Raw genomic sequence first — 26,689 nt, forward strand, 5'->3', positions numbered from 1 at the left:
ATCATGTGGGTAACAGTTATCATTTCCGTCACAACGAAGAGCATGTTCACTTCATGTTCACTTCCTGGAAAATTAATTTCCTTGGCGTGTAACAATACTCATTCAGTGGCTAAGTCCATGAGGAGGTGGCACTGATGCTTTTCACCATGAACTCCGCAGAGAAGACAATCTGTTAACACACTGTTGAGGAAATAACAATAGCTCAGAGACACAAAGAAGTTCAGTAACATCTCAGCTAGTTTACTGATCATCTTGTGAAATCAGAATCTTTGGACAATAACAGAAGCACAGATGAAAACTGTGCTTTCAGCGGGGCTATATTTTCACATTTTAGGCAAAGCTGGTGATCATATAGAGCGCAACCTGTCTTGAGATCAGATGATATGAAGGTGTTATGATTTATTCTGAGGTAGGAGTCCTGTGATGTAAGTTGACTTCTGTGAAATTTTACAGTGAGTCCCAGCTTTACCATCTCAAGTTCCAGGTGAGCAGCACAGCCCAGGTCCTGTACTTCCAGTGCTTTTGCTTCACAAGGAGGTTGTCCTGAAGATGGTGACCCCATTACCTTCAGGAACAGCTCCACAGTCTCTGGAGTTCAGCTTCAGAACAATGTCACTTGTGACGTACAGCATAATGTCTGTGGGGCAGGAGAAAAGGTCCAAAGTGGTCCACAGTACGCAGAAGAAACTCTATCATTGTCAGGAACACTGTTGAGGATGTGATAGACTGGTTGTTGTAGAAGCACCAGAATAAAAAATGGCAGGATAAGGTATATTAGAATAGAAGGTGTTGATGGTACAGAGATTATTGAGTGATCAAGATCCTAATGCAGCTTATAAGACACCAGCTTGGGAGATACAGGACAACAAGTAAATCATTATGTGTAACAGAGATGTGACAGAACAGCAAGACAGATCACTGTCAGCTCCTAGCCAGGACAAAAGTGAACATGCAAACCTAGCACATTTTTGCTAACGTACAAAAAGCCCAGAAGACTTGAGGAACTTCAGGAAAGACTTCAGGAAATCAGCAAAGATTGACTGAATATATGTGCCTTGGTGCTTGCATGCTGGATGGACTCCTTGCACATACTTGTGTTTGTGAGAATGTGTGTATGGAAGTGAAATGAAATCAGTTTTGATTTAGTTTTGTTTTAAAGTAACAGACTCTCCTTTCCTAGGAGGTCTCACATTGCTGCCACAATGTCACAGCATTTTTAACTACAAGGTGAGCAGGGATGACACACTGCACATAGTGAGCAGGAGACAGGTCAGAACCTGGAACCGTTCTGCATTAATGAGGAATGTCCTTGACATAACAGGTGCATCCCAGCTGAGATCTGTACACAAACCCACAGCATCTTCTTTGCATACGTAACAGTCAGTTTGATGAATGGGCAAGGAAAAAGCAGAAGCAGGATGAAAACCAAGGAATGAGACAAAGCTTGTGAATTATAAGAATCCACACCCTCAGATACAGGCCATCCAGGTAGAAGTCTCCAAATGAGTCAAGTGCTGACTTTTCTGAAGGAGAGATTTTTTTCACAAAAACTGAGTTAGGCCAGACAAACCCCTGGAGCAGAGGACACAGGCTGGTGGAAACTAAGACAGACAGAAAAGGTGACAGCAGAGAAGATAGGGAAAGAGAAAAATCCTCTGGAGTTGTTCCTTCCCTGACACCTGCAATGACTGAGGTCTCCTCAGGAGAAGGAGCTCTCTACTTTGCAGGAAGGAGGCTGTAAGAGGTTGTAAGTGGAAGTAAGTGATGCCAAGTGAGTGCCTCATGAATCTCATGTTGAGAAAAGAGCAGTGGGAGATCACTTCACCATCAGCACAGAACAGAAAGACACTGTCTCCTGAATTAATGACCTGAATCAACTCTTCTGCTTCTGGCAGCCACAGGAAGATGCAAAATCCAGATATAGCTTGCATTTTCTGGATGTTATTATTTCAGATGATAATCAAATTCAAAGCAGGCAGGACAGGACATACTCAGAACTATGCAAACACTGCATGTGTGACTTACCTTCCCCCACATTAAATGCATTTTAAAAAAGGAACAGAACAGACATTCAGTGTACATCATGATATAAGACATGAGAGTTAGACATAGAGTTCCTTTCAAGATAGGAACAGGGCCCAAAAAAGAAGGAAGAATTGCCTATACATTCCATGCTAAGGGAAGGTGAGTTTCCTTTACAAGGTAAACTCACCCAGTCTTTGTGTCTCATTGTAAAAAGATTTCACAGAACAGCAAAACTCATGTCTCATTGAGCTGTTCATCAGAGCCATAGTTCAACTCTGTTTCTACTCTAGTTAACCCTACCACACCTAACTTCCTCCCTTCAGCTGCTTCCCCAGCACATTAGACCTAGCAACTGTGCAATTGGAAAAACATAGAATGATTTAGAGTGGAAGGGGCCTCTGGAGCTGTTAGTCCAAGTCCCTGCTGAAAGCATGTCCATTAGATCCAGCAGCTCAGGGCCATGTCCAGTGGAAATTTGAATGTCTCCAAGGACAGACATCCCACAGTCTCACTGGGCCCCTCTTCCAGTGTTTGACCACCTTTTTCCTTAGCTCAGTCTAGAGTTTCTGATGTTGCAAATTTTATCTTATCCTACCCCTGTTCAGCTCTAAGAGTCTGGCTCTGCCCTCTATATCCTTCCATTTGGTAGCTGTAGACAGCAAGACCTTTGCCTTCTCTTCTACAGGGTGAGCAGGTGAAGCTCTCTCTGCCTTACCTGGTATGTCATGTGTTCCAGCCCCTGACACTTCCTCACTGTCTCCCATGCCCTTACAGCTCTTCAAATTGTGACAAGCCTTCTCCAGAGTATCAGGTTTGAAGATCTCCTTGCAAGGTGATCATGTTGGCAAAACCACTCTTGTCCCATTTGACCAGGAGGAACCCATTCCTCTCAGCAGCCCTTGCTCCTCAAGGAGGGCTCTGCGGTTAGAGAAGCCAAAGCACTCCCTGTGACACCAGCCACAGAGTAAAGTGTTCCTTTCTCCTGTGTCCTTCTACTTCACCAGCAGGATAAACTCAACTCCTGTGTCTAGGTCATTGATGAAAACATTGAAGCGCACTGGCCCTAAAATTGAGCCCTGGGGAACACCACTACTGACTGGCCACCAGTCTGATGTTACCCATTGATGGCAGCTCTTTGAGCCAGCCCCTTCAGCCCGTTGTTCACCCAAGGAAGTAGAAGACAGAGCCACACCACATCCTTGAACTGCAGTCACTACTACAGCACTCCCTTTGTGGGTAGATACCAGCAGTGAGTATCTTCAAGAGTTGAAACAGGATAATAAACATCTGGGCAGATACATTGTGTATTACTCTTTCAAGTTTGGGCTGAGACATTTATGAATTAGAACTCATTAGTTAGGACTTTCTGCTGCCTCGGTTTGTAGGTCAGGTTTACATAATCTAATTATTTCCAACTCAAACAATTTCATCGTTCTTTTGTCATAGAAACTTCTGTTTGTGAGAAAATGAGGCAAAAACCCTCCTTAATCCTGCTCTATTGCAGAACACCACCCTTGCTGTCTCTCCCTCATATTTCTTTTTTGAAAAGTGTGCCAGCTTCCCTGCTACCAAGTTGAGTAATAGGAGTGAGATAAACAGCTGTTTGCTGTTGATAGATGCAGTATTATACGTACAGCCAAGGTGAGAAATTAAAAGATTTATTTATTACTATCTCTGTAGTATAATTTAAAAACTCAAAAGGTCAGATACGGTGGTAACAACGAATAGCACATATTAATTAGATGTAATTATGAAGACAAGTTCCTAAACAAAATGTGAGCTGGGATCATCCTGGTCACTAAGAGGACACTCAAATATTTGATAAAAGTGGGACTGCATATCTGTTTTGATAAACTCAACTATAGGCATTATCACACATATGTTCTTACAGTGAGGAGAGAATGTATTAATACAAGTGAAGCCTGTAGCAGTCTCTATGGTTACAGCTAACATTTTCTAATATAAGCCATTGTCTTCAGATGCTTGACTTTCCACATTTCAACTGCTTAAGCTGAAATTTTCCATCACTGCTTATTGTTTCCAGGTGAATTCTCTAGCAATCATGTTAGCAAATGTACTGAGGAATTATAGCAGATTCTCATGTTGAAACAGCGATTGAAAATCTGGCAGGGACTCAATATTATCATCTGTTACCATCCTCTCAAATTTACCCCATGGCTTGGTGACTTTAAAAAACTCAGCAGATCCTGCTAGAGGCTTTGTGCTGAAATTTCTGAACATCTACAGCAGATGAATGCTGTCAGGCCCAATCACCTGTGCACAACCCCAAAGTCCTGCAGAATGTGAGGATCAAATGGGGCAAATCAGCTCTGCCCTTCACCTGAGGGATTGCACCTGGGGGCTGAGAAAACAGAAGGCAGACCAAATTTTGTATCTGCAGCTCTTCAACCAAGTATGTCATTAATAACTGGCTCCACTGCAGCAGTATTCTGGCAGTTTTGATATTAGTCCCAACAGCAGAGACCTGTGCAGTGGATCCAAAGAGCCCCGGTCAGAGCAGTCATTCTGCAGGACACTAGTTTCTAATAACAGGCCCAACACTATTCTATGATAAGCATTTTGAAACCTGGACTGAAAACATTTTCTTTGAACAGCCTTGTCAAAAGAGGTATTCAAGCCTGTTCACCTCCCACCAGCCCATATACTGTAAGGTATTATGTCCCATCACCGCCGTGTGCGCTAGATTCTGATCATCTAAACCATGACACAAGGAGAGAAAATGGATTCTGTGTTCTATGATTTGGGTCAGAGGAGCCGAGATGTTCTAGATATACCCAAAGAGGTTCTTCAGCCAAGCTGAGATCTTAGGAAACAGCCTGTCCTTTCTGCAATATCTTTACCACACTGCCATTCTTCACATCTTCATTCACTACTTTTTGTATTTTTCAGTGTGGGTGGTGGTTTCCTAAATTTAAACTTAAATTTAAACTTCTGAATACACAATTATTCCTAAATATTCCTAATTTCCTAATTATTTTTTACCAAAGTTAACATTTTTAAAGTATTTACCAAGTAAGTGACTGGTCACTGGTCTTGTGCATTGCAGGTGTCCTGTGGTTATCAGTAGTATCTGAGGTGTTATACATCATGCTGTTAGTCGTTGGATTCAGCCTTATGTGCCTCGAGCTCTTTCATTCAAGCAGTGTGATAGATGGGCTCAAGTTAAATGCCTTTGCTGCTGTCTTCACTGTGCTTTCAGGTATGAACCTTCCCTTTCCCTTTTGTCCAAGGAGCCACGACAAAACAAAAATCTAAAACTTTGAAATAATAAAAACTGGGGGCTACAAGACTCTTTTATCCCCATTTTGCTACCACATTTTTCACTACAATTTTTTGTTCCTTTGGAACAAGGACCACATGATAAATTTGCCTCTTGCCAGGGAGAAGTGAAAACACACGGTCCTGATTTCATAATGGCATTGCAGTAAATAGCCTCCCCCAGCCAGCACAGCCATTACCGTCGCCATAGCCTGAGCCTCCATTTTCAGCACCGTCACACTGATAATCCAATAGAAAATGAAAAACATATAGTGTTGAAAATTCTTTTTTCCATGTTAATCGTAACAGTAGATGAAGGCTTGAGGCTTCAAACCAAAGAAGGAAGCCCATCTTGTTCATTAGCAAAATTGAGAATGAAAAGGGTTCTAGTAATCTCACTTCGGAGCAACCCCACGAGTAATTTGGTGACATGTACATCTCTCAGAACAACTGTTTCAGGCTATTTTCATGCTCAGTCTGTACCTGGAACCCTTCAGTGCATGAAATCGAGGAATTCACTTCTCTAAAGAAGTTATCAAATCTAAACATGTAATTAAGTGCCCCTTCACTTCTATGCTGGCTGAAAACCCCACCTCCCAGGATTTATACAAGCAACCAGCCACAGCTGGCTTTTGTGAGCACTCCTACATGGACGTCTCTGACAGAAAGTGTGTTTTATTCTGCTGTATTTCAAGCTGAAAGGGATTATAACAGGCAGTGTACATTTCTGTGAAGGAGTTTGTATCTTCAGGGATAGCTTCAAACTGTGAAATACAGTTAATGGTATAAAACTTAGGTTTGAAGTAGAGCTGAGAGGACAAAAAAAAAATCTGGTAAAAATTGCCAAAGCATATTTTCAGCTTTGGATATAATTTGGATTTTAAAAAAATTCAGTTCAATTTTCAAAATCAAACTATGTGCAGTTCTTCAGCATTTGAACAATTATTTCCATGTTGTTTCTCTTTCCCTTTACCATTAACTGCAGTATTAAAGTTTTGTAAGAACCATGAAGTTTTCTTTCCTACACATCTTTCTATTTTTATTTTGTTCCTCCCTCTTTATAAGTACATTGCCATGATGTTCCAAATATAAACTTCAAAATTATACAGGGGAAAAAGGATAGAAAAATAAGAAGAAACAAACAAAAAAACAAAACCACAACAAAAAAAACCAAACCCAACCCCAAAACACTGCTAGCTGTTATTTTCGGTGACAGAGATATCAGAGGAAAGAAGAAAAGCATATTTATTTAAGCTTAGCATATTTCATATGACACAGCTTAATAGAAATTAGGTAATGAAGAGGACTTTGCCTTGGAGCAACACACTGCTCATTAAATTCATGCTGCACTTCCCTCCTAAAAGTACAATGGGATCTTCATATTCCCATAGCTCAACATCTAAAGGTTAGGAAAAATTATCCTAACACTGTGGCCACTTCTTGCTGTTTCTTAGCCTCTTATGAGTCATTAAAAAAAACCCACATCATCATGATTTTGGTACCCCTCTTAACCTTTCACAAATTAAAACACTTATATGCATCCCTCATGTAATACTTATAATAAAGTATTTTAACTAATGCGATATAGTTCATAAATAATATTTTTAGTAAAGGTATTTGAAAACGCTTTAAAATATATTGTCTTTTCCAAATTTAGTTCTTTAAGCTCTTCCACTACTGACACCTAGAAACAACTCTGGTGCTGCAAGGCTAATGATCTCAAACCAACTATAAATGGTCAGTGCTTCTACACTCCCATCCACTCCAGTCAGGCTGGTCCACAATATTATCCAGATTTTCCACCTGCAAGCATCTGTTGCCCTGGACCCCAGGCAGGTGGGCATGCAGGCATTTTGTCCTCTCTGTCCATCCTTAAGCAGACAGCTGGAGGAAAAGATGATCTTGTAAATATAGCATTTGTTAATTTATGTTGCAGGCAGGTAATTTTATCCAAAATATGACCATTAAATGTACAACAAAGAGTACCATAGGATATCCCCACAGAGAACATGGCAAAGCATATCTAAACCAGACCAAATCTATGGACAGCATCAGGAACAAACCAAACCAAAAGTGCACAAAGCAGCACAATGAAAGACTCATTTTGCTATAGCTCATACATTGCATAATGCCACTGACAGCACAGCCAGGTACATGTCTGCCCCCAGCCCTCCACGCCATTAGGCAGATAAAGCAACAAATGCCACATTTTCACTGTGGTCCCTGTGGTACAGTAGGACTTGCTGATGACCTCCTACTCACCTGTATCAGTGGACTGTCATCCTGGCCTCCCACACAGCAACAGGTCTGAAAGTTGCTGAAACCCCATTAAGGTTTTGCATGACAGAACAGAGCAGATCTGCCTTGCTGAAGCTAGTCCTGGCTGTGCCAAACCTCCTGATGGCTCTGAGTGACTATGACGTGTCTCAGAGCAGTCTGTAATGTTTTATTAAGGTTGAAAAATTACTGACAGTAGGTATAGGAACAGCAAACCCCAAACTTTAAGATCAATGCCATAACTGTCAGCTGGAGAGAAATCCACTGATTTAAAAAGTACAAAAAGCTCCCAGTGAATTCTCAAAATTAAATATAGCCCGAAACAAGCAAGGTGTGTACCAGTTTGCTCTGCTCCCATTAGCCCACCCACCCTGACAAAATATCATTTCTTCCAACATGAATTGTTCTTTCCACCTCCTAACTCTCCAGAGTGTCACCCCAACATGAAGCAGCTGAGCAAAGAAACGGAGCTTCTTGTAATAAAATACCTTCTTTCAGCCTCTGCAGTTGTTTGTATAAAACATAACATTTGTCTTGCTGAAAGTCCTGCTTAACATACCCACAACACAAACATGACATTCCCTGACTTCCCTCCCCCAGAATTGCCCTGAATCATTCACGAGTCTGGTGAGACTAATGAAGTGCTTTAGACTCTGAAAGTAAGCAGGGAAGAAGAGTCAAAATTTGGGTCTGGGGAGGGAAAATCAGGATCTTCCGTAGGGAGGATGAGCAACTGTGGAAAAAAGTACATGGTCAGAGATAACAGTAAATGGCAACTTCGGTTAAGGAGCAAAGTGTAACACATGGGACTGCATTGTATGTGGCAGAACATCAGTATTTCAAAGTGTCTGGAACTGTCCTTGCAGCACAAGGGGCTGTTGGCGTCTGTTGGTCCAATGTGTATTTGGGAAATTAGGATCCCGCCCCACAGTTTACCTGCCTGAACCCATGCTTTTTGTGAGCTCATCTGGGAACATTGTTCTGCACTGCCTAGGTACTAAAGCAGGCACATCCCAAATTATTGCGGCTAGAAAATTCTCCAAGCATCAGAGCTGTTACTGGCCACCACTTCCTGAAAAGTGGGGTTTGATTTTCCTCAGAGAGATATCTAAATGTAAAAATACAGGCTGGCCAGCTAAGTGGCAAGCAAACTCAGTGATCTAACTGCAACCCTGTTCTTTAGCATCACAGTGAGTTGAGTATCTAATACACTGTGTATACTTCACCCAGTTGTAGTTATCTCAGCAAAATATAACAGTGTCACAAAAGCAAGCACCATCAACATTGAATGTTCAAAAGCATTCCTATGGTGTCTTCTCACCACACAACATCAGGAATATTGAGTTCACTTAACTCCCTTGTGTAACTTCCAAGTGTTTTGTAAGTGTTCAGATTTATAAATCTTAGCAACCGTTCAGATAAAATATCGTTGTTTGGTGTTAACGCATTCAATCTCGCATTGCCTACAGAAGCCTCTCTCCTTATTCTCTTACCTGAGGCCTGTCTGTGATGGGCTAAGTGAGATAACTTGTGGGTGGCATACCCCTGTTTTGCTGCAACAAGACTGGTGGTGATGCTAATTGTGCAACATTTTCGTCAACAATTTTCTTTCTTTAACTCTCCTCTTAATTGAGAATTCAGTATGATGTAAAATAATGAGCTCTCAGTCACACCTTTCCTCTGCCCATGCAGCTCCCTCCTCCACAGTAGAACAGGAGTTATAAAAGTACAACAAAGACTTTTTTGAAGCTTTCAAAGCACTTCCAGCACTAGCTATCTCAAGGATTATAAAAAACCATTAGCACAAAAATTCCTAATATAATCCCTGCTTCTCAGGTCTTTTGGGGATGGTGGCACACATGATGTATACTCAAGTTTTCCAAGTGACAGTCAGCCTTGGGCCAGAGGACTGGCGACCACATTCATGGGATTATGGATGGTCCTTCTGGTAAGTGTTACCACCAGTTAATATCTTTTCATTTTTGAGTTGTTCCATCAGTCTGTTGGAAGATTGTACATATCATCTCAAATTTCCAGAACACGCATGTGAATGTCCAGCTGCCAAAATGCTAGGAGGAAAAAACCACCATGGCCACACAATTGTTGAGGTGTTAGAGGACAGCTATCAGTGACTGTGCAGCAGCAGCTGTGCATACCAGCAGGTACACAGCATTTGTAAATAAACAGCAGCCACAATTACCAACACAGATTGAGCACTCTCATTAAAGTTCAATTTAGGTACATAATTGCCATGGCATTTCAGAGACTTTTCGCCTTTTTTCTTTTTTTTTGAGGGGTGGTGGTGTTTGTTTTTGTTGTTAATGAATGTCTCAGTTGAACCTTAGAGTGCAACTTTGAACACAACCACAGAGGAAGGCATGCTGCTCCTGGCACCATGATACTTTGCTGTGGGTCATGGGGAGAAGGCTTGGGAAAACAAGCACAACACTTTGGAGACTGACTTTTTTTATTTTCACCTTTCTCATTTATCTTCAAAAAATCACATAAAAATAATTTGGCCAAGATACATCAACTGCATTATATTGCTTGTAAGTTTATAAGAAACTTAACAAGACTGGGAGACTGTGGAGAACAGAAATACCTGCAAACAACATTCATATCCCTCTAGAGGCATCAGCCTCTTTGGATGGCTAGGGAAAATACTTTCTTTTCTCATTTCTAAATATAGAGTATTAATTTAATTTCATCTCAAAGCAGAGACAACCACCTTTGCCAACACCAATAAATAAATACAAATACTTATGCACAGCGCTGCAGGGAATTATTCGTCTTTCCATCTCCCCTCACTATACTGTGTTTCATGGGAGTAGTTACTAACATTATAGTAACATGTTACAAAATATAAATCACATTATATAAAATACAGCTTATTTTGTGTATCGATAATGAATATTTATTGCCGAGAATGATGAACTTATAAATATAAATATGCAGAATAAATATACTGTATCCATATATATATAATATTTATACAAGTATTTATAACAATTATATTATGATAATGGTATAATTATTAATATATTTAAACAATAAGGCATATTATCTATTAATTTGTACTCAGTAGTCTGGTTTATAATTTACTGCAATACTCAAAATTCAGAATGTTCTTAAATGTCTAGCATGATAAAGCACTCATTAGATTATTCTCATTCACCTTGTGCAAGACAAGAAGTCTCATGTCTCAGAACAGGCATCAGAGGCTCGCGGGTCCCACAGGGCATTGCAAGCCCTCCCAGGTCCCACTGGTCTGACCCAAGCTCCGAGGGAGCTGTGAGCCCAGCACCCTATCCTGCAATGGCAGCTCACAGTGTTGTTTGCTGTCTAAATACAGCTTTGTCCCAGATGTTGCACCCCCTGCCTGCAGCTCTCCCCAGGCAGCCAAAGCCAGGGCACAGCAGGCTTTGGTTTAAAGACCAGGACTGACCCTGGGTTAGGCCCCACTGTGGAAGACGCTGGAGATACCCACAAGCAGGCAAATATGTGGGAGCAACCTCAGCTCTTCCCATATTCCCGAAGTGGGACTTCAGCTTTACTCTGTGCAGTGACTGTTGGCTCACCCTAGTTAAAGCTGAGCTCCACTGAAGCTATTGCTCTCACAAAGCACCTTCTCAGATTTGATAATCTCTCTCCCTCCCGTAATACCTTCCAAGGCAACATACTTGCCTATGCAGCACACTGGGCAAGGCGCAAGCATCAGCTCAGTCACAGCTCTCCTGCAACAGATGTGAACAGCAGCAGCATTTTTAGCCTGCAGTGGTGCTCAGCAGCCTGAGGAAGGTGATGGGGTTCTTCATGCCATGCCAGTGACTGGTAGCAGACCCAGCAAAGGAAAGTCTGAATGTCAAACGCAGCAAAACCAAGGCTTCTTCCTTCCAGCTAACACTGAACCACCACTGCTGTATGGACTAGACAGATACAACCTCCCCTGGCATCACCCAGACTTGAACACCTTCTTTAAGAAGGGTTAAAAACAAATGCCCACCCAGCCTGGTGGAGTTTGGAAACTCTGCACATGTAGGAATGTCTTTCTGCTCCATCTAAGTTCAGGTGATGGCCTGAAGCATGAGCTTTAAATACCCCTGAACCAGTAGTGCAAACATCAGCATTATTTACAGTCTTCTGTGAAAAGTACCGCTGCATCATCCTACTAGACAACCTGTCAGAGCACAGAGAATAGTAACACCACTGAAAAGTGGGGCCAGGGAACAGCCTCCCCATGGCCAAGAGCCAAAGATCATGAGTGGAGATCTAGACTGCTGTTCATTTCCCAAATACTAATGAGAAAATTATTTTTCTCTGTGACTCTATTTCCCCTCTATTGAAAGGGGAATAAATACCTCTGTAAAAATACCTCCTGTCAAAACGAGGAAGGGCTGCTTGTGATCTGCTCAGATGTCCCAGGGTTGAAAATGCACTGCTTGGCCCCTGTTATCTTACCCCATTCCCAAGCCATCAGCAAAGCCTGGAGGTTGGTCTGTGCTCTGGCACAGACCTCAGTGGCTCTGAGGATAAGCGGAAGCTCAAGCTTGGCCCCTCTAGAAAGAAAACAAATACAAAACCCTGAGCTGTTTGAGTCACATAGGAACTTGCAAGCACAGCCCTGAGCTCAGCTACCAGAGGCACTATAGGTACAGTCTCACCACATCTGGGGCACAGCTGACACCACTCTTTACACTTAAAAATAAATAACATTTAATGAAGGTCCATAAAAACTAAAACATATAAATCATAATTGTGTCATTATTACGATTTACCAAACGCCAGGTCCCATTGAGAGTCTTCATTCTGTATTTCCTTCTCTGAACCTTTCAGCATTTCTGAGTTAATGATTAGAAATTATCAGAAACTTTCAAGTTAAATTTTTCTCCTTATGTTGTTCCCCAGGCACAGTGAAGCATGTGGTTTCAGCTGGCTTCTTCCTTGATATTATTTAGGAGCCCAGCTGGAAATATTTGGAGCTGTTGGAGCTTTTCCACACACTCCATGTAGGAGGAAGGTACTTGCCAGGCTTCCCTATGCCTGGACACTCACACATAGCACAAGTTTCTTTTCCACTTCTCCATCCAACCATGGGAAACCTAAGGGAACTTCATCACCCCAGGCTTCACTACACTTCCTTCTCATTTGATTGCATCTGGCAAACAGGTTCAAAAATGACTAGGAAAGGGCTGCCTCCACACACTTCATTGCCATGGGAGCCCCTGAAGGACTTGTTATGCACTGAATTTTGAAATCATTGAAATGAGCCGTTTCTGTTTACTTGAACCATTTTTTCCCCATATTTTTCAGTTCATGAATATGTGTTCTTTTTGAGGTTTTGTCTAATTTGAGAAGAGAAACTGTTTCCTTGTCTGCAGATACTTTGCAGAATGGGAAAAGAGCTCATGCTGAGGGCTCTGTTGGCAATGCCTATTTATAAGATAATGCTACTGTGGCTGTATTCTTTCTGTTCTGCATAATTTATATCAATGTTCAATTTGGTTATAGAAAAGGTGAAAGTAAAGAGCAGGTAAAGTGTGTAGCTGACACAGATGATTAAGTTAATCCAAGTTAGTTAGGAAACCACTGTGAACTATATGTAGCTGGAGCTGATGGGCTGAATGTGAAGGGGAGCCTGAATGCTCTGCATACAAAAGGAGGAATTCAGTGCTTTTTGTAGCCCCATTTCATGCTCAAAAAGCATCTAAACTCTTTGGGGCCATGCATTCGCCTCAGCTGTATCTGAACTTGAGATCAGGAAGGTAAAGGCTGGAGGAGAGGTGTGCAGGGAGGGCAGAAGGCCAGACCACGAGTAGGAAGCAGAGCAGCTCCCAGCTGAACTCTCCCTGCCAGGAGACCCAAGACAACACTTGTTGCTGTTCCAGCCTGGCATTGGGGCAGTTGCTTTTTTCCTCCCACTTTTCTTCTCCCTCTGTCTCCCCGTGCTCCTGGTCAGTACTTGCAGGTGTGGTGTCCTGCCACTGGCTGACTAAGATTGGCTAGCACTGCCTGCACACTTGGGACACTGCCCTCAGACTGGATCTCTCCACAAAATGGAAGTGCTGTCTTCTATTTGGGTCAAGCTTTCAGAGACCAGATAGAAGCCAGGAATGCTAGAAATGTCCATGAACCAGGAAAGAAGGAAATACAGTAGTCTGACGAAGGTATAAAAAACAGAATAGAAACCATCCCTGCAGTAGGGTTTTGCAGAGTCAATCTCCAATGGATGCTGGAGAATTTCCAGTGGTCCAAAAGACGTGCTTTTTGGGCACTACTCCTTTCAGGAGTTCATTACTGCTCTACAGATTTTAGCACTTGTCTGCAAGGCTCTGAAACATTTCAAAGGGAAATCAAGAGGCGTTCAACCTTTCCATCAGAGTGCATCAAGTGTTCATGGTAGCACTGTGCCATACGGTTCTTCATGGGATGAAAGTTGTGCCCAGCCCCTACCCCAGCATCCTGCCTGCATGCCTGAGCACGTGCCACAGGTCATTTGAGGTAAGATGAGGAGAAAGGGTTTGTCACTACTGACTTACCTGCCTAGTTGCATCCTGTGTGTGTATGTCTCTTGGCGTCAGAATTATAACATGAGCTGCTGTCTTAACCCAGCTCTGTCTGCTGGTTTCTCTCTCCACAGTCTGGCATGGGGCTCTTTCACCTGCTGCATGGCGGCCTCCGTTACTACCTTGAACTCTTACACTAAGACTGTCATTGAGTTCAGACACAAGCGCAAAATCTTTGAGCAGGGCTTTCGAGAAGAGCAGAACTTCCTAGACCAGGAAGCCATCAAGTACTTCAGAGAAAGGTCAGTGCAGTCAGTCGCTTAATCAGTGGAGGTTTCCATGGACTCTGCTAGTCTCAGAAAAACCAGACTCTCACCCATTCCAGCATGTGTGGGTGAACTATCTGAGATACTTGGAGATGCGTGTTAAAGACAAAAACAAAGAATAATCCTCCTTGAGTTGTTTTTTTCTTAAATTTTGTGATGTCCCAGTGCCTGCCTTTTCTTATATACTCATTAAAACACAAGACTAACAAGTCCTTACAGTATGTATCTGATTCATAGGAATTCATAAGAAGCTATTCTGCCAATGCAAGCCGATTTTCCCTCTCTGGAAAGGTAAAATCGTGGGGTTATAACAAATGTTACAGCAATCCTTTGTCAGCACACATAATAGGCACCTCCCAGTAACCCTAACGGCTGCTGAGGCATTTTCCAGCCACCACTATGCCACTTTGGAGTTGCCATCTTCTATAGTCACATGCCTACAACTGATCGTAGGCTCCTCCACAAAACCCATCCTCCTAAGCTCCTCCACACAAATAGAGTGCATACATCATATTGCATTGCAGAAACTGCTACCAGGGTCTTAGATGGACGCTAAGTCCCGTCTGAGCGCTGAAGGCCCAGAGACGCTCCTTCACTCTGCTCACCACCCCACACTGCCCACCTGCTGCACTGCTGACCCCTTGCACTCTTAGCTGGCCCATGTGGCTGCACCCGATACTTGCTGCCCTCATTCTTTCATGAGGAGGTTAAGGCTTTGCTTAAAACTGCAGAATGTGAAGACCAGACAAATATTGACCTCACACAGCAGGGAAGGTGTGATGGACTCCATAGATGTACCCTCATGAAATAAGGAGCTGACAAGTACAGAGAATCCTCACTGAAAGCCTATTGTTGGAAGTAATGTAAAGATATTTTGGTGACAGAAAACAGAAGTAGGATTCTTTCTTGTTCTTCTAACCAATGTGGCAGTTTCTCAGTGGTGGAAAAGAGTGGTTAGGAAGCTCTGTGGAGACAGAAGATTTGAAATGATCAGACATTTCAGTAGTAAGGAGATGAGAGTGAGGAGCTCTCCTGAGCAGGAAGAACTAGAGAACTTCCGTGCTTATTATCTTGTTTTATTTTATTTTGTTATATTTGGTTACCCAACCTTTAATTAATAGTCTCTGTTTTTACAGTTATTCCTCTGCCAACTTTCAAGTTGAGATAAATTATTCAAACAACCATGATTTTCCTAATTTTGCATTTAGAGATGACAGTGAATTTTAAAAAATTCTGTGCATGAGAGAAAAACTCCAAACTCAGTGAAGAGGAAGTGGTCAGCATGTGCCTCAGGAGAAATCAACACTCACTGAGGGAAAAGTCAGCCAAGGGAAAATAGCTGTATTTTTGAAGTGAGAATTGCAGATGAGAGACCAGCAGAAGTGTAAGCAATAGAATATGTTGAGTAACAGTGGGAGATGCTAAGGAAACTTAATATAGTACTGCTACTGCCCTTTCTGGACTAGTAAATAGCAAAAACATTAATGGCATAGAGGACAATAACCGTCTTTATCTCACATAGGTATTGTGTGGTTTGATTTTGATTCCTTTTGCACTCACCATATCACACAGCGTGCCCCCCCCTCCCCCCACCATATTTACATCCATGTAAATCAATACCACATAATATTTTACAATCAAAATCTATGTTGGACTAGTTGTAATCTCAAAGGCTTTCAGCCCAACACGCTAGATAAACAGGTAAAGGGCCCCAAAGAATGGCATCAAGGCTTTTTCAGTTTTCTTAGAAGGAAGGTTTCTTACCTACGCAGCTAGCAGGGTACTTAACACATATCTGCCCAAAGGAAGTGACAAGTCCCACCGTGAGCAGTGCAAAGCCATGCAGTTTTTAACTCTTATTTTATACATATATCATTCAAAACAAGCTCCATACTATGCAACATGCATGCAGAACAGCCTGTTCCTTATGACTGCCCTGTACGCTGGTCAGAGCCACCCTGACCAGTATACAGAGACAATGCTTTGTCTCTACCACTTCTTTTACGACTGGACTGGATATCTCGTTCTGTCCTTCCAGCTTCCTTGCTCATTTTGAATTTGTGTGAACAATTCACTTGTTGGTCACGTCCTCCAAGCCCTTCCACACGCACTTGGCAAACATAGCTCAAGCATGTGGTGTTCTCAAACTTCATGATTATGTGTTCATTTTTTATATCACATTATTTTAGTTGTTGTATCTGAATACATAATAAGAAGCCCAGAGACAGTGTTACCATGGGATCATTCTAGAGATTTAAAGCCATGCAGTATTACATCCATTTTTTTTTAAGCTGGCATATTCATGATCAGCTTCAACTACTGTGACCTGGGAATACTCTGAGACTGCAGGGTGTCCAAGGATCATCAATGAGCACAAAGTGTTGTTGCATGCTGTGGGTGCCAGCAGTCCCAGCAAGCACAAAACTTCCCCTAGCTCTGATCTTCCTTTGCACAAATAGAAAGCAACTTAATTTTTCTTTCCTTCCTGTGCATATACCCAGGGAAACTTCACATTACCTCCTACTCCTACACCTCCATGTTCGTTTCCATATCTCATAAATAAAACCCCCCAGCCTTTCTTCCTTCCAGCTACTTTGAATGTATCACTATCCTCTTTGCATGTTCCTTTGCCTCAGCACACATCCAGCATGCACTGTACACACACACCTAGCCTCTGTGTTGAATAGACTCCATGCAATAGGCAATTTTCTAAGAGCAATATATTTCTACTGAAAGTTAAAGGTTTATCATTATTCCAACAGCTGCAGTTTATCTTCTGGGAGACAGGGAAGAAAAGCATTAGCTCCATTTTGCCTGATAAAAGTTTTTTTGTTGGAATATTCTTCTACAGGCCCCTTGCTGCCAGAGAAGAAATTTGCTTTATGAAAAATAGCAATCGTAAAATACTGCTAATCTTGCAAGTACTTTGTCACAGAATCACAGAATGGCAGGGGTTGGAAGGGACCTCTGGAGATCATCTCGCCCAACCCCCCTGCTTGAGCAGGGACACCCAGAGCAGGGGGCACAGGAACGTGTCCAGGTGGGGTTTGAATATTTCCAGATAAGGGACTCCACAGCCTCCCTGGGCAGCCTGTACCACTGCGCTGGCACCCTCACAGTAAAAGAAGTTTTTTCTCATATTGAGGTGGAACGTCCTGTGTTCCAACCTGTGCCCATTTTCCCTTGTCCTGTCATTGGGCACCACTGAAAAGGTCTGGCCCCATCTTCTTAACACCCACCCTTCAGGTATTTATAAGCATTGATAAAATCCCCCCTCAGTCTTCTCTTCTCCAGGCTGAACAAACCCAGGTCTCTCAGCCTTTCCTCGTAAGAGAGATGCTTACGTCCCCTGATCATCTTCATAGCTCTCCAATATTATGTCAAACATAATATTATTGTATTTCACTTAATTTTAATCTAATGTAACTGCATATAACAACAGAAGGTTTACTAGAAATGTGTTAGATACAAGAGCTGAAATGCTCCTTTGAGAGCTCCCAATTCAACAAGTGTGCGCCATGTTCAACCCCCAGTGCAGGAGATGCAGGGGATGAGCCACATCAATGCATGCTGTCCTGACCCCCTCCTACTCCATCAGCTCACCCCATCCCCTCCCCAGGCATGTCAGCCTCACACAATCTGAATTACTGCTGCTTGGTAACTTCAGTCTCTGCACCCTAAGAACTGCCTCAGCTGTGAGACAGTTCTTCCTATGTGAGGAACACAGGAAAGACATTTAAAATCACGTGAATATATGTGTACACCCCAAATGCTGTTCCACAGCCTGGTTTGACTCCACCTTAAACAGCGCATATAATTATCCAGCCCGAAGTCATAAGCACACCAAGTTGCAAACAGAGACAGCTTACATAGAGACAGCCAAATTCTCTGACTACTTGCAACCGCAAAGACACAGACTTTGTCTCTCAACAGCTAAGCATCTTACTGTTTCTATCACTGGGAAAACATTTAAACAGCTGCTGAAAAATCAAGGATTTGTGGCATTATATTCAATAATTATTTCCATCCCAGGTCTGAGATACTTTGAAAAGTCCAGACAAAATAGACTCTGTAGTTCACACCATAAAATCAAAAGATATTATAGCTCTTGAGATATAAATTATATGATAGCCTTCACAGTAACTCTAAGCAGGACAAGTAAATGATACAGGCTTGGAGGTATTATTCATATATTAAGTGTTCTATAAAACTATCAGTAGAATTACCTGCAACATGTCAGCTTTTAGTCTCTGTCCTATTATTTGTTCTCCCTTTTTCTTTGTTTTTCCTTTTAACTGAATATTTGTCTGTAACTTTTGCTCATCTTTTTCAATTTTTTATGTTATTGCATTCCAGTTCATAACAGGTATCGCTCTTCCTTCCCTCTCAATTTCTCTTTCTGCACTGTGTCACAGGAGTACTCTTGCCCCATATGTTTTTAAGCATGGTCCATTGTTTACAGTTCACAAGCTAGGAGAGGCGGAACCTTCCACATACTTTTCTGCTTCCTTTGTTCTGAGGATCCTTCCAGATAAGTCAAAGGGACAGGGATGATTTATTCCACCTATATAGTCGGATAAGCTATATGTGACAGTCAGCTGAAGGACCTTCTCCTCTGCCACTGCCCAGCTATTTGACTTCTGTAATGCCCTGCAGCACACAGTGGTTCCAGGACCGCTGTCCCTTTCCACTGGCTGCTGCCACAGACCTGTAGCTGCTCCACAGTGGAGTCATGCCATGACATCACACACTTTCCTCCCTACCCTGCAAAAGTGTATCTGTAAGGCCGTGAGAAAATAAGGCCACAGGCAGGGGACTGAGGTAATTCTTCCATTGCAGCACTAACTTCGGTGCACCCAGACTATCAAATCTTCAGCTTTCTTAGTGTAACAGCTAATGCACCTAGTTTGGGTGTTGTAAAAAGGCAGTGAGAGGAAGGCAAGATAGAAATCAGTAGCAAGTATAGCAGTTTTAGCAGCTTTGCCCATATGGCTGTGTAATAATTAGGACACATTCACAAGAATTGCACTCATTTAGACCAACTGGCTACACTGACACTATCGTCACATCCAGTCAGGCAAGGGACAGTGCAGCTAGCTTATTCACACTGAATGTCTTTCCCAAGATTGTCCCCAGTTTCTGCCTTCCTTTTTTCATATATTAAAAAGTCCCCTTTCAGCCACTCCCTGCCACCTTTCCTTGCTCCCAGAACCCTGGTGGACTTTGCTTTCAGGTAAAGAATGAAAACTTTCCTCTCTGCTTCTTTGGTAAGCTGGATGGAGACCCTGGGGCAATAGTCGCAGCTGCTGGAACAAGGACTGTTGTAGCTATGGGGAGGAAGGTCTGGGGCGAGGGAATGTAGAGGTTTGGGGTGAGACTATGTGAGGATTCAAGCCTGGGGTCAGGGATAGGGGGCCTGAAAGGGTGGAAATCAAATCCAGGTGAGCTCTCATGGAGAGGTAGTCACTGCCTTGAGCAAGGAATAAAAAGTCAGTGAAGTGATATGAGAAAACTTTAATTACCCATTGCCTGCTTTTACTATTGATAAAAGGAGAAAGAGTAGCAGCTTTTGGAAATGCATTCATGCCTGGTCAGGCTGCATGAGGCCAGGGCTCTCGAGCCCCAGTGGAACTGAAGCTGCTGCAGACAGGGGTAAGGAGGTTAGCTTACCCTGGCACTGGTGGGAAAGGGGTTCCTAGAGATCAGCATAGCCCTCTCTCCTGTCTGATATCCAGCCTTTGGGTCCCTCATTTGGTGCTCATAAATCAACATACAAATTTAGCAAGTAAATCTGGAAGATCCAGCCTTCCACAGTTCACTCATCTGTAGCACAGTATTTGCCAACTTGCAGCTGTCCATCAACACCCATCGTGGCATTGCAGCTGATTTCACAACATTTTTATTGCTGACTGAGCCCTTACTCTGATCTGCAAAACCAACCCAACATCAGGCAAATGTTACTGATGAAATTCTAGAGGGAACTGAGTTTAAACTTCCATTGATACCAGTGCAGACAAAATGTCTCTGCAGGGACAGAAAATGTAGTTTTGAAGTGCTAGGAGCAGTTAGAAACAGGCAGCAGGACCAAAGCTATTGCAGAGGTAATAAATCAGGACTATTCCCAGCACTACGAGAATCAGAACTTTTCAAATTATCATTCACATACACTATTTTTTCCTTTTTTGTACATCTCTCTAATATATTGTACTCACACCTAGCTTTCTCTAACTCCATTGTACTCATACAAGATGTTGTGCAAATCATATCAATGCTTTCCAAAGACATGCCAACCTTTTGCTCTGACTTCCTCCTTGGTCATCTAGATATCTGAACAGGTTTTAAACTACCGACCTACCGTACCTCCCATTTAGAGTCAGTATCTTGCATATGCACATCAGTAGGAATTTCCAATCTGACTGTTCACCTTTCATTAGCACACAGGGATGAGTGTAACATTCTGCCTTGGATTTATTCTGTACTTTATTCTGCAACACAGGAAGGTTTATCTGCAGAGCTGTTCCTTATGAAAAATTACACAGACTGGCACTTAAATGGTGTAGCAGTTGCAACATACCCACTTCCAACACACACGTACCGTACAATGCTGTTGGTCCCCAATGCTTAAATTAATCCTGAAGAGTAAAAGAGTGGGAGAGATGCAGCCCTGAGCCCCTCATTTCTATTCCCCATGGCCTCCTTACATGAGCTTTCCCCCAAGAGGGGCAAAGCCAATGGAACCGAGTCCTTCCTGAGACCTTTACAATCTCCATAATGGGCCTGGCTGGCTATAGATGGAGGAGCCCAGGTATGTTACAGTCTTACTGATTTTGACCCTTCCATTTCTGTACATTTGGGAGCAGCCTTTGTTTCTGTTAAAGGTGCTACTTCTATATTCTCTTTTCCAGGACTGAGGAGGAGAGGGCTGAGGCTGGGGATCTGAGGTTACAGTGCCTCCATAGCTGCTCCCCTAATAGTAAGTGACCATGGCTCAAATATGTCCGATACACAATGGCTTGTACCATCCCCATGCTGGATCCTTGGGGTTAAGAATAAGGTTTGGAGTCGGAAGCTATGGAAATAGAGTTTTGTAACTTTCTCAGGCAGCGTAGCCTAGAAGATAATCAACCAGCATACGAGCAGTACAAAATTCTCCAGGATTCAATTTAGGATGTGCACATATCCTATAATTTTATGTTATCTCAAGAAGCTGTGACTTCATAGTAGTTTAAAAATATGCTCTAATTTACACCTGTATAACTTTCATTATCACTACCTTTTTTCATCTATATTCATCACCAATTCATGAAGATGCATGCTATTGAATATCAAAATGATTGAAAGCAGCTTTGGTAGACAATAACATTAGTATAATTAATGCCATTTCTTGCACTTACTCAGAAAATTGCTATGCTTTTATTCAGCGTTTGCAAAAATTCTTACTTTAAGCTATGGGAATCAGTGGCTCAATGTACGGAGCAATATCAGAGCATGGCTCCTGCCCTGCTCTGAATACTATACTTTTCCTTTACTCTCCAGGAAAGATGTGTGCAGTTTCACACATCTATTTCCTTGCAAAGAAAGCAAGTGTTCTTCGTTCAGTAGAAGTGAGACTGGGGAAAGTGACTTGCTGACTCTGTGCTATTAAAATTTGGAAATCATACACCATTTTGCTGCCTCTGCCTTGCTGAGCTACACATCTCAGCCACATACCCATGGAAATCTGGTGTCTATACCTAATAATTGAGGGTCCTGATCCCTCATCAGACCTGCTGGAACAGCTCTCCAGTCCCATGTCACTGCAGGTAGTGTCCCCACAGGCATGATAGTGCTAGCACTGCTCTCCAGCTTGGTTTGTCATCAGCTCACTTGGTAACTCCTGCTTCTTGAAAATGTCATGTCAGTTATGGACCTTTCCACAGGCAGATCCACATCCTTCTTTTTCACAGGCCTGAAAATGTCTCTTACTACAAAATTGATCTGGCTCATATTTCCCAAGAAAATTCCCTACCTGCCAAGCTACTACTCAAATTTGCTTATTTCATAATGAAGACTGTCCAAAGGTCTTTGTTTCAAAGAACAAATAACAATACTTGATATTAGCTCTTCCAAGGAAGGTTCTATTAGTCCTACACCCAGCCCTGCCCCAGTACTTCAATTTAGAGGATACATAGCTTACCTCCATAGGTGTGCTGACAGCACTGTAAAAGCAAACTGCAAACAAGAATTCTGGTATTAGGTTAAAAAATGGCGGCCATTCTTCAACATTACTTCAGTTTCAGCTTCACATCAGTTACCTACTGTAATGAAGTCAGATCAATATTAATAAAGTGATATGAGTGAAGTGCTGCGCTCGGTTCACAGTTCACTTATGAATCCAACTTAAGCTTCAGAAGCTTCATTATTCATGCTTATTAGGGAGGAAAAAACATTAGTTACTGCCGCTCAGGATGGCACAAAGCCTCACAACCTGCAGATGAAAGTGTCTTTCCTGGAACAAGTCCCATCAAGCCATAACTGGCCTGTACCTGATCAGAGGATTCTCCTTAACGTTGTTTCTAGCTTCATACACTCCGCTCTCTGTGTCGCGTTACCAATGCAATGGTCTCATGGCCAGCAGAGAATTGTTAACAGCAAGAGAACAACATGAGAAGTGCTTTGCTAAAGTCAGAGAAGCCACAAATGTTATACTGGCACTTTGGTTATCCAGGGGCCTGCCTGTATGAAGGAAGAGGGCACTTCACCTGGAACAGACTAAGTCCTCACCATTGCTTGGTCAACTCACCATCTGCGTTCCAGTGGCAGAGTAAATGCCAGCAGATCATTTTGAGCTCTTTTTGAAATCTTCACACAGAGGTGGTCCTGTACCAGTAAGACACAAGGACATATCACCAAAAGTTATTCCTGCTGCTCAAATCAACTACCATTTCATTCCCTGGAGGACTTGTCAGCTGCCCTCACTTAGAAATGCTCTGAGGCTGTTCTAATTTGAACCAACAGCATATAAGGGATATTCACTCATCCTCAGACATCGCGCTTTTTTCCATCCCTCCACAAATGCAAAACAGGGCATCTGGTCCTTGTTGAGAGGCAAGGATTTTGGGGGAGTGCCGCTGTAGAGTGAAAGAGTAAAAACCGTAAATAAAAGAACAAGCAATTGTAGAAGACAGACACCAGCTGGCCAGGTGATTTTAGAAGAGAGACTATTAAAGGTCTGCAAGCAGCCCAGGGGCACTGTGAGACAGCAGGTAGCACGAGGACCAGGGCAGGGTCTCAGGTTCCTCTGTTGACAAGACTAAGCTATCCATTTTGAGAAGTGGACTTAAATTATAAATTTCACCAGAAGCTTGATTCTGGACAAGTCTTGATCAGGGCAATGCAACATTCAGTCTTGATAGTTCTATATTAAACCACTTAATGTCCATCACTAAACTATAATTTTCCTTTAACAGGGTTTAAACTTGCCTGAGCTGGGCTAAGAACAGTATCAATGAGCTCTAGCTATAAATTGACATCCTCTGCTCTCACCAAACTGTCTTCCTGTGCAAACATATAGTGCTGGCCCCCATACATCCACAGCCATGTTTTGTTCATACCAAAATTAGCATTTCCATTGCAAAGGTCTAAACATTCTTAGTAGTCTATTTGCTGTCATTTCTGACCTTGGAGGTCTCAACTTTTTATTTCAGATGTGCAGGGCTGGGAGACCTCAATGCACCAGTTGCACACAGTCGCTACACAAAAACAATAGGAGAAAATTTGCATCGGGATATTTTTTGTTGTTGCACACTTATTTATTAACAAGAAATGCTCACTGTTAATAGGCTCTGGTCAGTAGTTGTACCTGATTTCAGACATCTGTATGTCCATGCCACTTCCACCCTCTCCTCCAGCCTTCTCCTACCACTAGGCATTAATATGATGAGCCTCCTGCTTAGATCAATGTGCTTGGGACCCACAGGGCAGATGGGAGAGGTACAAATAAGAGATGTAGAACAAGGGGTAAGAGAGAAGTGGAAGAAATACCACAAAGGACAAGGAAGCACAGGTACGGTAACAAAGCCAAAGAGGAGACAGGTAGTTCTGAAGAGCCAAGAGCTGAGCAGTAAATAGCATACTATTACTGTCTGTGGCTAAAAGCCTCAGTTGTTATTTGTGACAGATAAACCCAGGGTCTAGGATACCAGCTTTTCTCATAGAACTGCAAGAGTATTCAAAATTATTTCAGCATTAAAAAAAATAATATAGTCACTATTTTGGCAGTGGGCATTTTAGGAGGGTCAGCTGACGGAGAGGAGGCCTTCAAAAAAAATTTTTATTCTCATATCATCACCCTGCAGGCATTTCCCCAGGGTCCATCCCGCAGCTCTTCTACCATACTCCCACCCCTGGCTGTCTACAGTAAGATTTATGCAACCAGCCCCTCAGTGCTTTACTGTAAAGCATATTGTCATTTTTTTTTCCATTCAAATAAGATCATCAGAAGAACTCCAGATTTAAAACATTGTGGAAATGATTCATTAAAAAAAAAAAAATCCACTGTTTTTTCTTGGTTGCAAGTGCCACAGAAGGAAAGTGGTGCTGGATTTGCAGGCAACTTTCAAATGTCTCCAAATTCAGTACTACAAAAAGTGTATTGCACAAGCTCAGCTGGAGAGGGCAAGGCACAGACGGCAGACAAGGTCACTCTGACAACAGGGAACATGCTTTATATGCTGAGCAGCACAAGGCTGAAAGAAGGCAGACAACAAGGGCTTGATGCATTTGAAGTGTCGCTCAAAGTTGAGTCAAGGTTTCTCCTTGTGGAGATACCTGACAGATGCAGTCACCCTCCTATTTCATGTCAGCATTGATTTCAACTCCAGGTCTTGCAATCCCTCCTGTAATTTATTCAGTTCATAGTCACTCACTACATAAAAACAGGTGGAAAAAAAACCCTGATAAAGCACCATGGTTACAGATCTAAGATCCAGCCTTGCTATACTGAAAACAATGGGGATATCATTCTTGTCTTCAGGCAACCCTTTCCCCCTAGGAAACTCCAAAGTTACAGGTCTCAGTTCTGTCCCCATTTACCTCTGCTACAATCCAGACTGACATTTTGCTTTAACAAGCTTCATATTGCTTCTTAAGCAATCAGCACCTCTGCTTCTGAGATAAGCATGATGATAAGAGTAAATTCAGTCCCATATTTAGCACTGCAGCCAGTGAAAATTAAAGGGTGGAGAAGGAAAGCAAAATAAAGTGATAGTTTATAATACTTTTTTGTTTCCTCCAGTGCACAGGTGAATTGGAAACATTTCTTATATAAATTTCGATGAGATCAGTTATGAAATGTGTTTTCTGTCACTCTTTTAAATTTTATCTTTCAATAAATGTTCCGTCTCCTACAACTAATCCTGGATTTATGAAAAAAAAAAAAAACCAAATGAACAACACAGAAACCCTAACCCTGTCCAACACTGCTAAAGAGGTGAAATGAAGTATTTCAGATTGTATATGCACCCAAATAGTCTTTCAGTTCCTGTGCATATTCTATTTCCCCCAGAATGTAGGTAGGGATTGTTGCTCACTCAGTGTTCAGGTAGTTTTACACTGTAAGATATTTGAGGACAAACACACATACCTTTAACAAAAAAAAAGTTACAACTTGCATTTTAATTTTCATTGCCTTAAAACAGGTTTTGCTCTTATCAGAATACGGGGGTTTTTAATTTGCTACAGCAAAACCTATTTACTGAATGTGGGGTTTTGTAGTGAAGATTAAGGAATGCCTGAGATTCAGCTCTAATTTAAATAACCAGTAAATCTGATTTGTGTTTCTTGTACCAGAAGATCACCCTTTTCCACTCCTCCTCTTGGTCCCAGAGCAGTCATGAACCAGCAGACAGCTCTCTCCCCATCTGCCTGCTCCGTGGGGCGTGGGGAAGCCCTCCTTCAGCCAGAAGCTCTGGCTCTAGATCCTCACAAGTTTACCAGGTTTCTGAGTCTCTTTGGTGAGAAACGAACCATCAGCTTCACCTGTGCCAAATTCCAACTTTCTGATCACCTCCACAGCATGACCAAATGCACTACAAGCCATCATTCCTTGCTTTCAGGAGAGACTGAGAAACAGCAACTCAATTTACAAAGGCAACACAACAAAGATGACCAGCTCCAGGCTACATTCACTCCCACAGCCCACTCTTCCAAAGGCCTGAGTTACCAACTCTGACTTATGCAAAGAAGGGGAAGCAATCCATCTGAGCCAGAGGGCTGCAAGTAATACTGTTTTTCCTTTGA

At 42.3% G+C, this 26,689-nt stretch overlaps 1 protein-coding gene across 1 annotated transcript in view; it reads left to right on the forward strand.

Moving 5' to 3' along the window:
- Positions 1-26,689, forward strand: part of GSG1L (GSG1 like) — a 58,595-nt gene that overhangs the window by 29,929 nt on the left and 1,977 nt on the right. Inside the window, exons 3-6 of the mRNA XM_009505972.2 lie at positions 5,093-5,245; positions 9,418-9,529; positions 14,219-14,386; positions 21,316-21,383. Of these exons, the coding sequence (XP_009504267.1) occupies positions 5,093-5,245; positions 9,418-9,529; positions 14,219-14,386; positions 21,316-21,383 (501 nt within the window). The remainder of the gene's footprint in view (positions 1-5,092; positions 5,246-9,417; positions 9,530-14,218; positions 14,387-21,315; positions 21,384-26,689) is intronic.

This window comes from Phalacrocorax carbo, chromosome 10, assembly GCF_963921805.1.
Source record: "Phalacrocorax carbo chromosome 10, bPhaCar2.1, whole genome shotgun sequence".
NCBI lineage: Eukaryota > Metazoa > Chordata > Aves > Suliformes > Phalacrocoracidae > Phalacrocorax > Phalacrocorax carbo.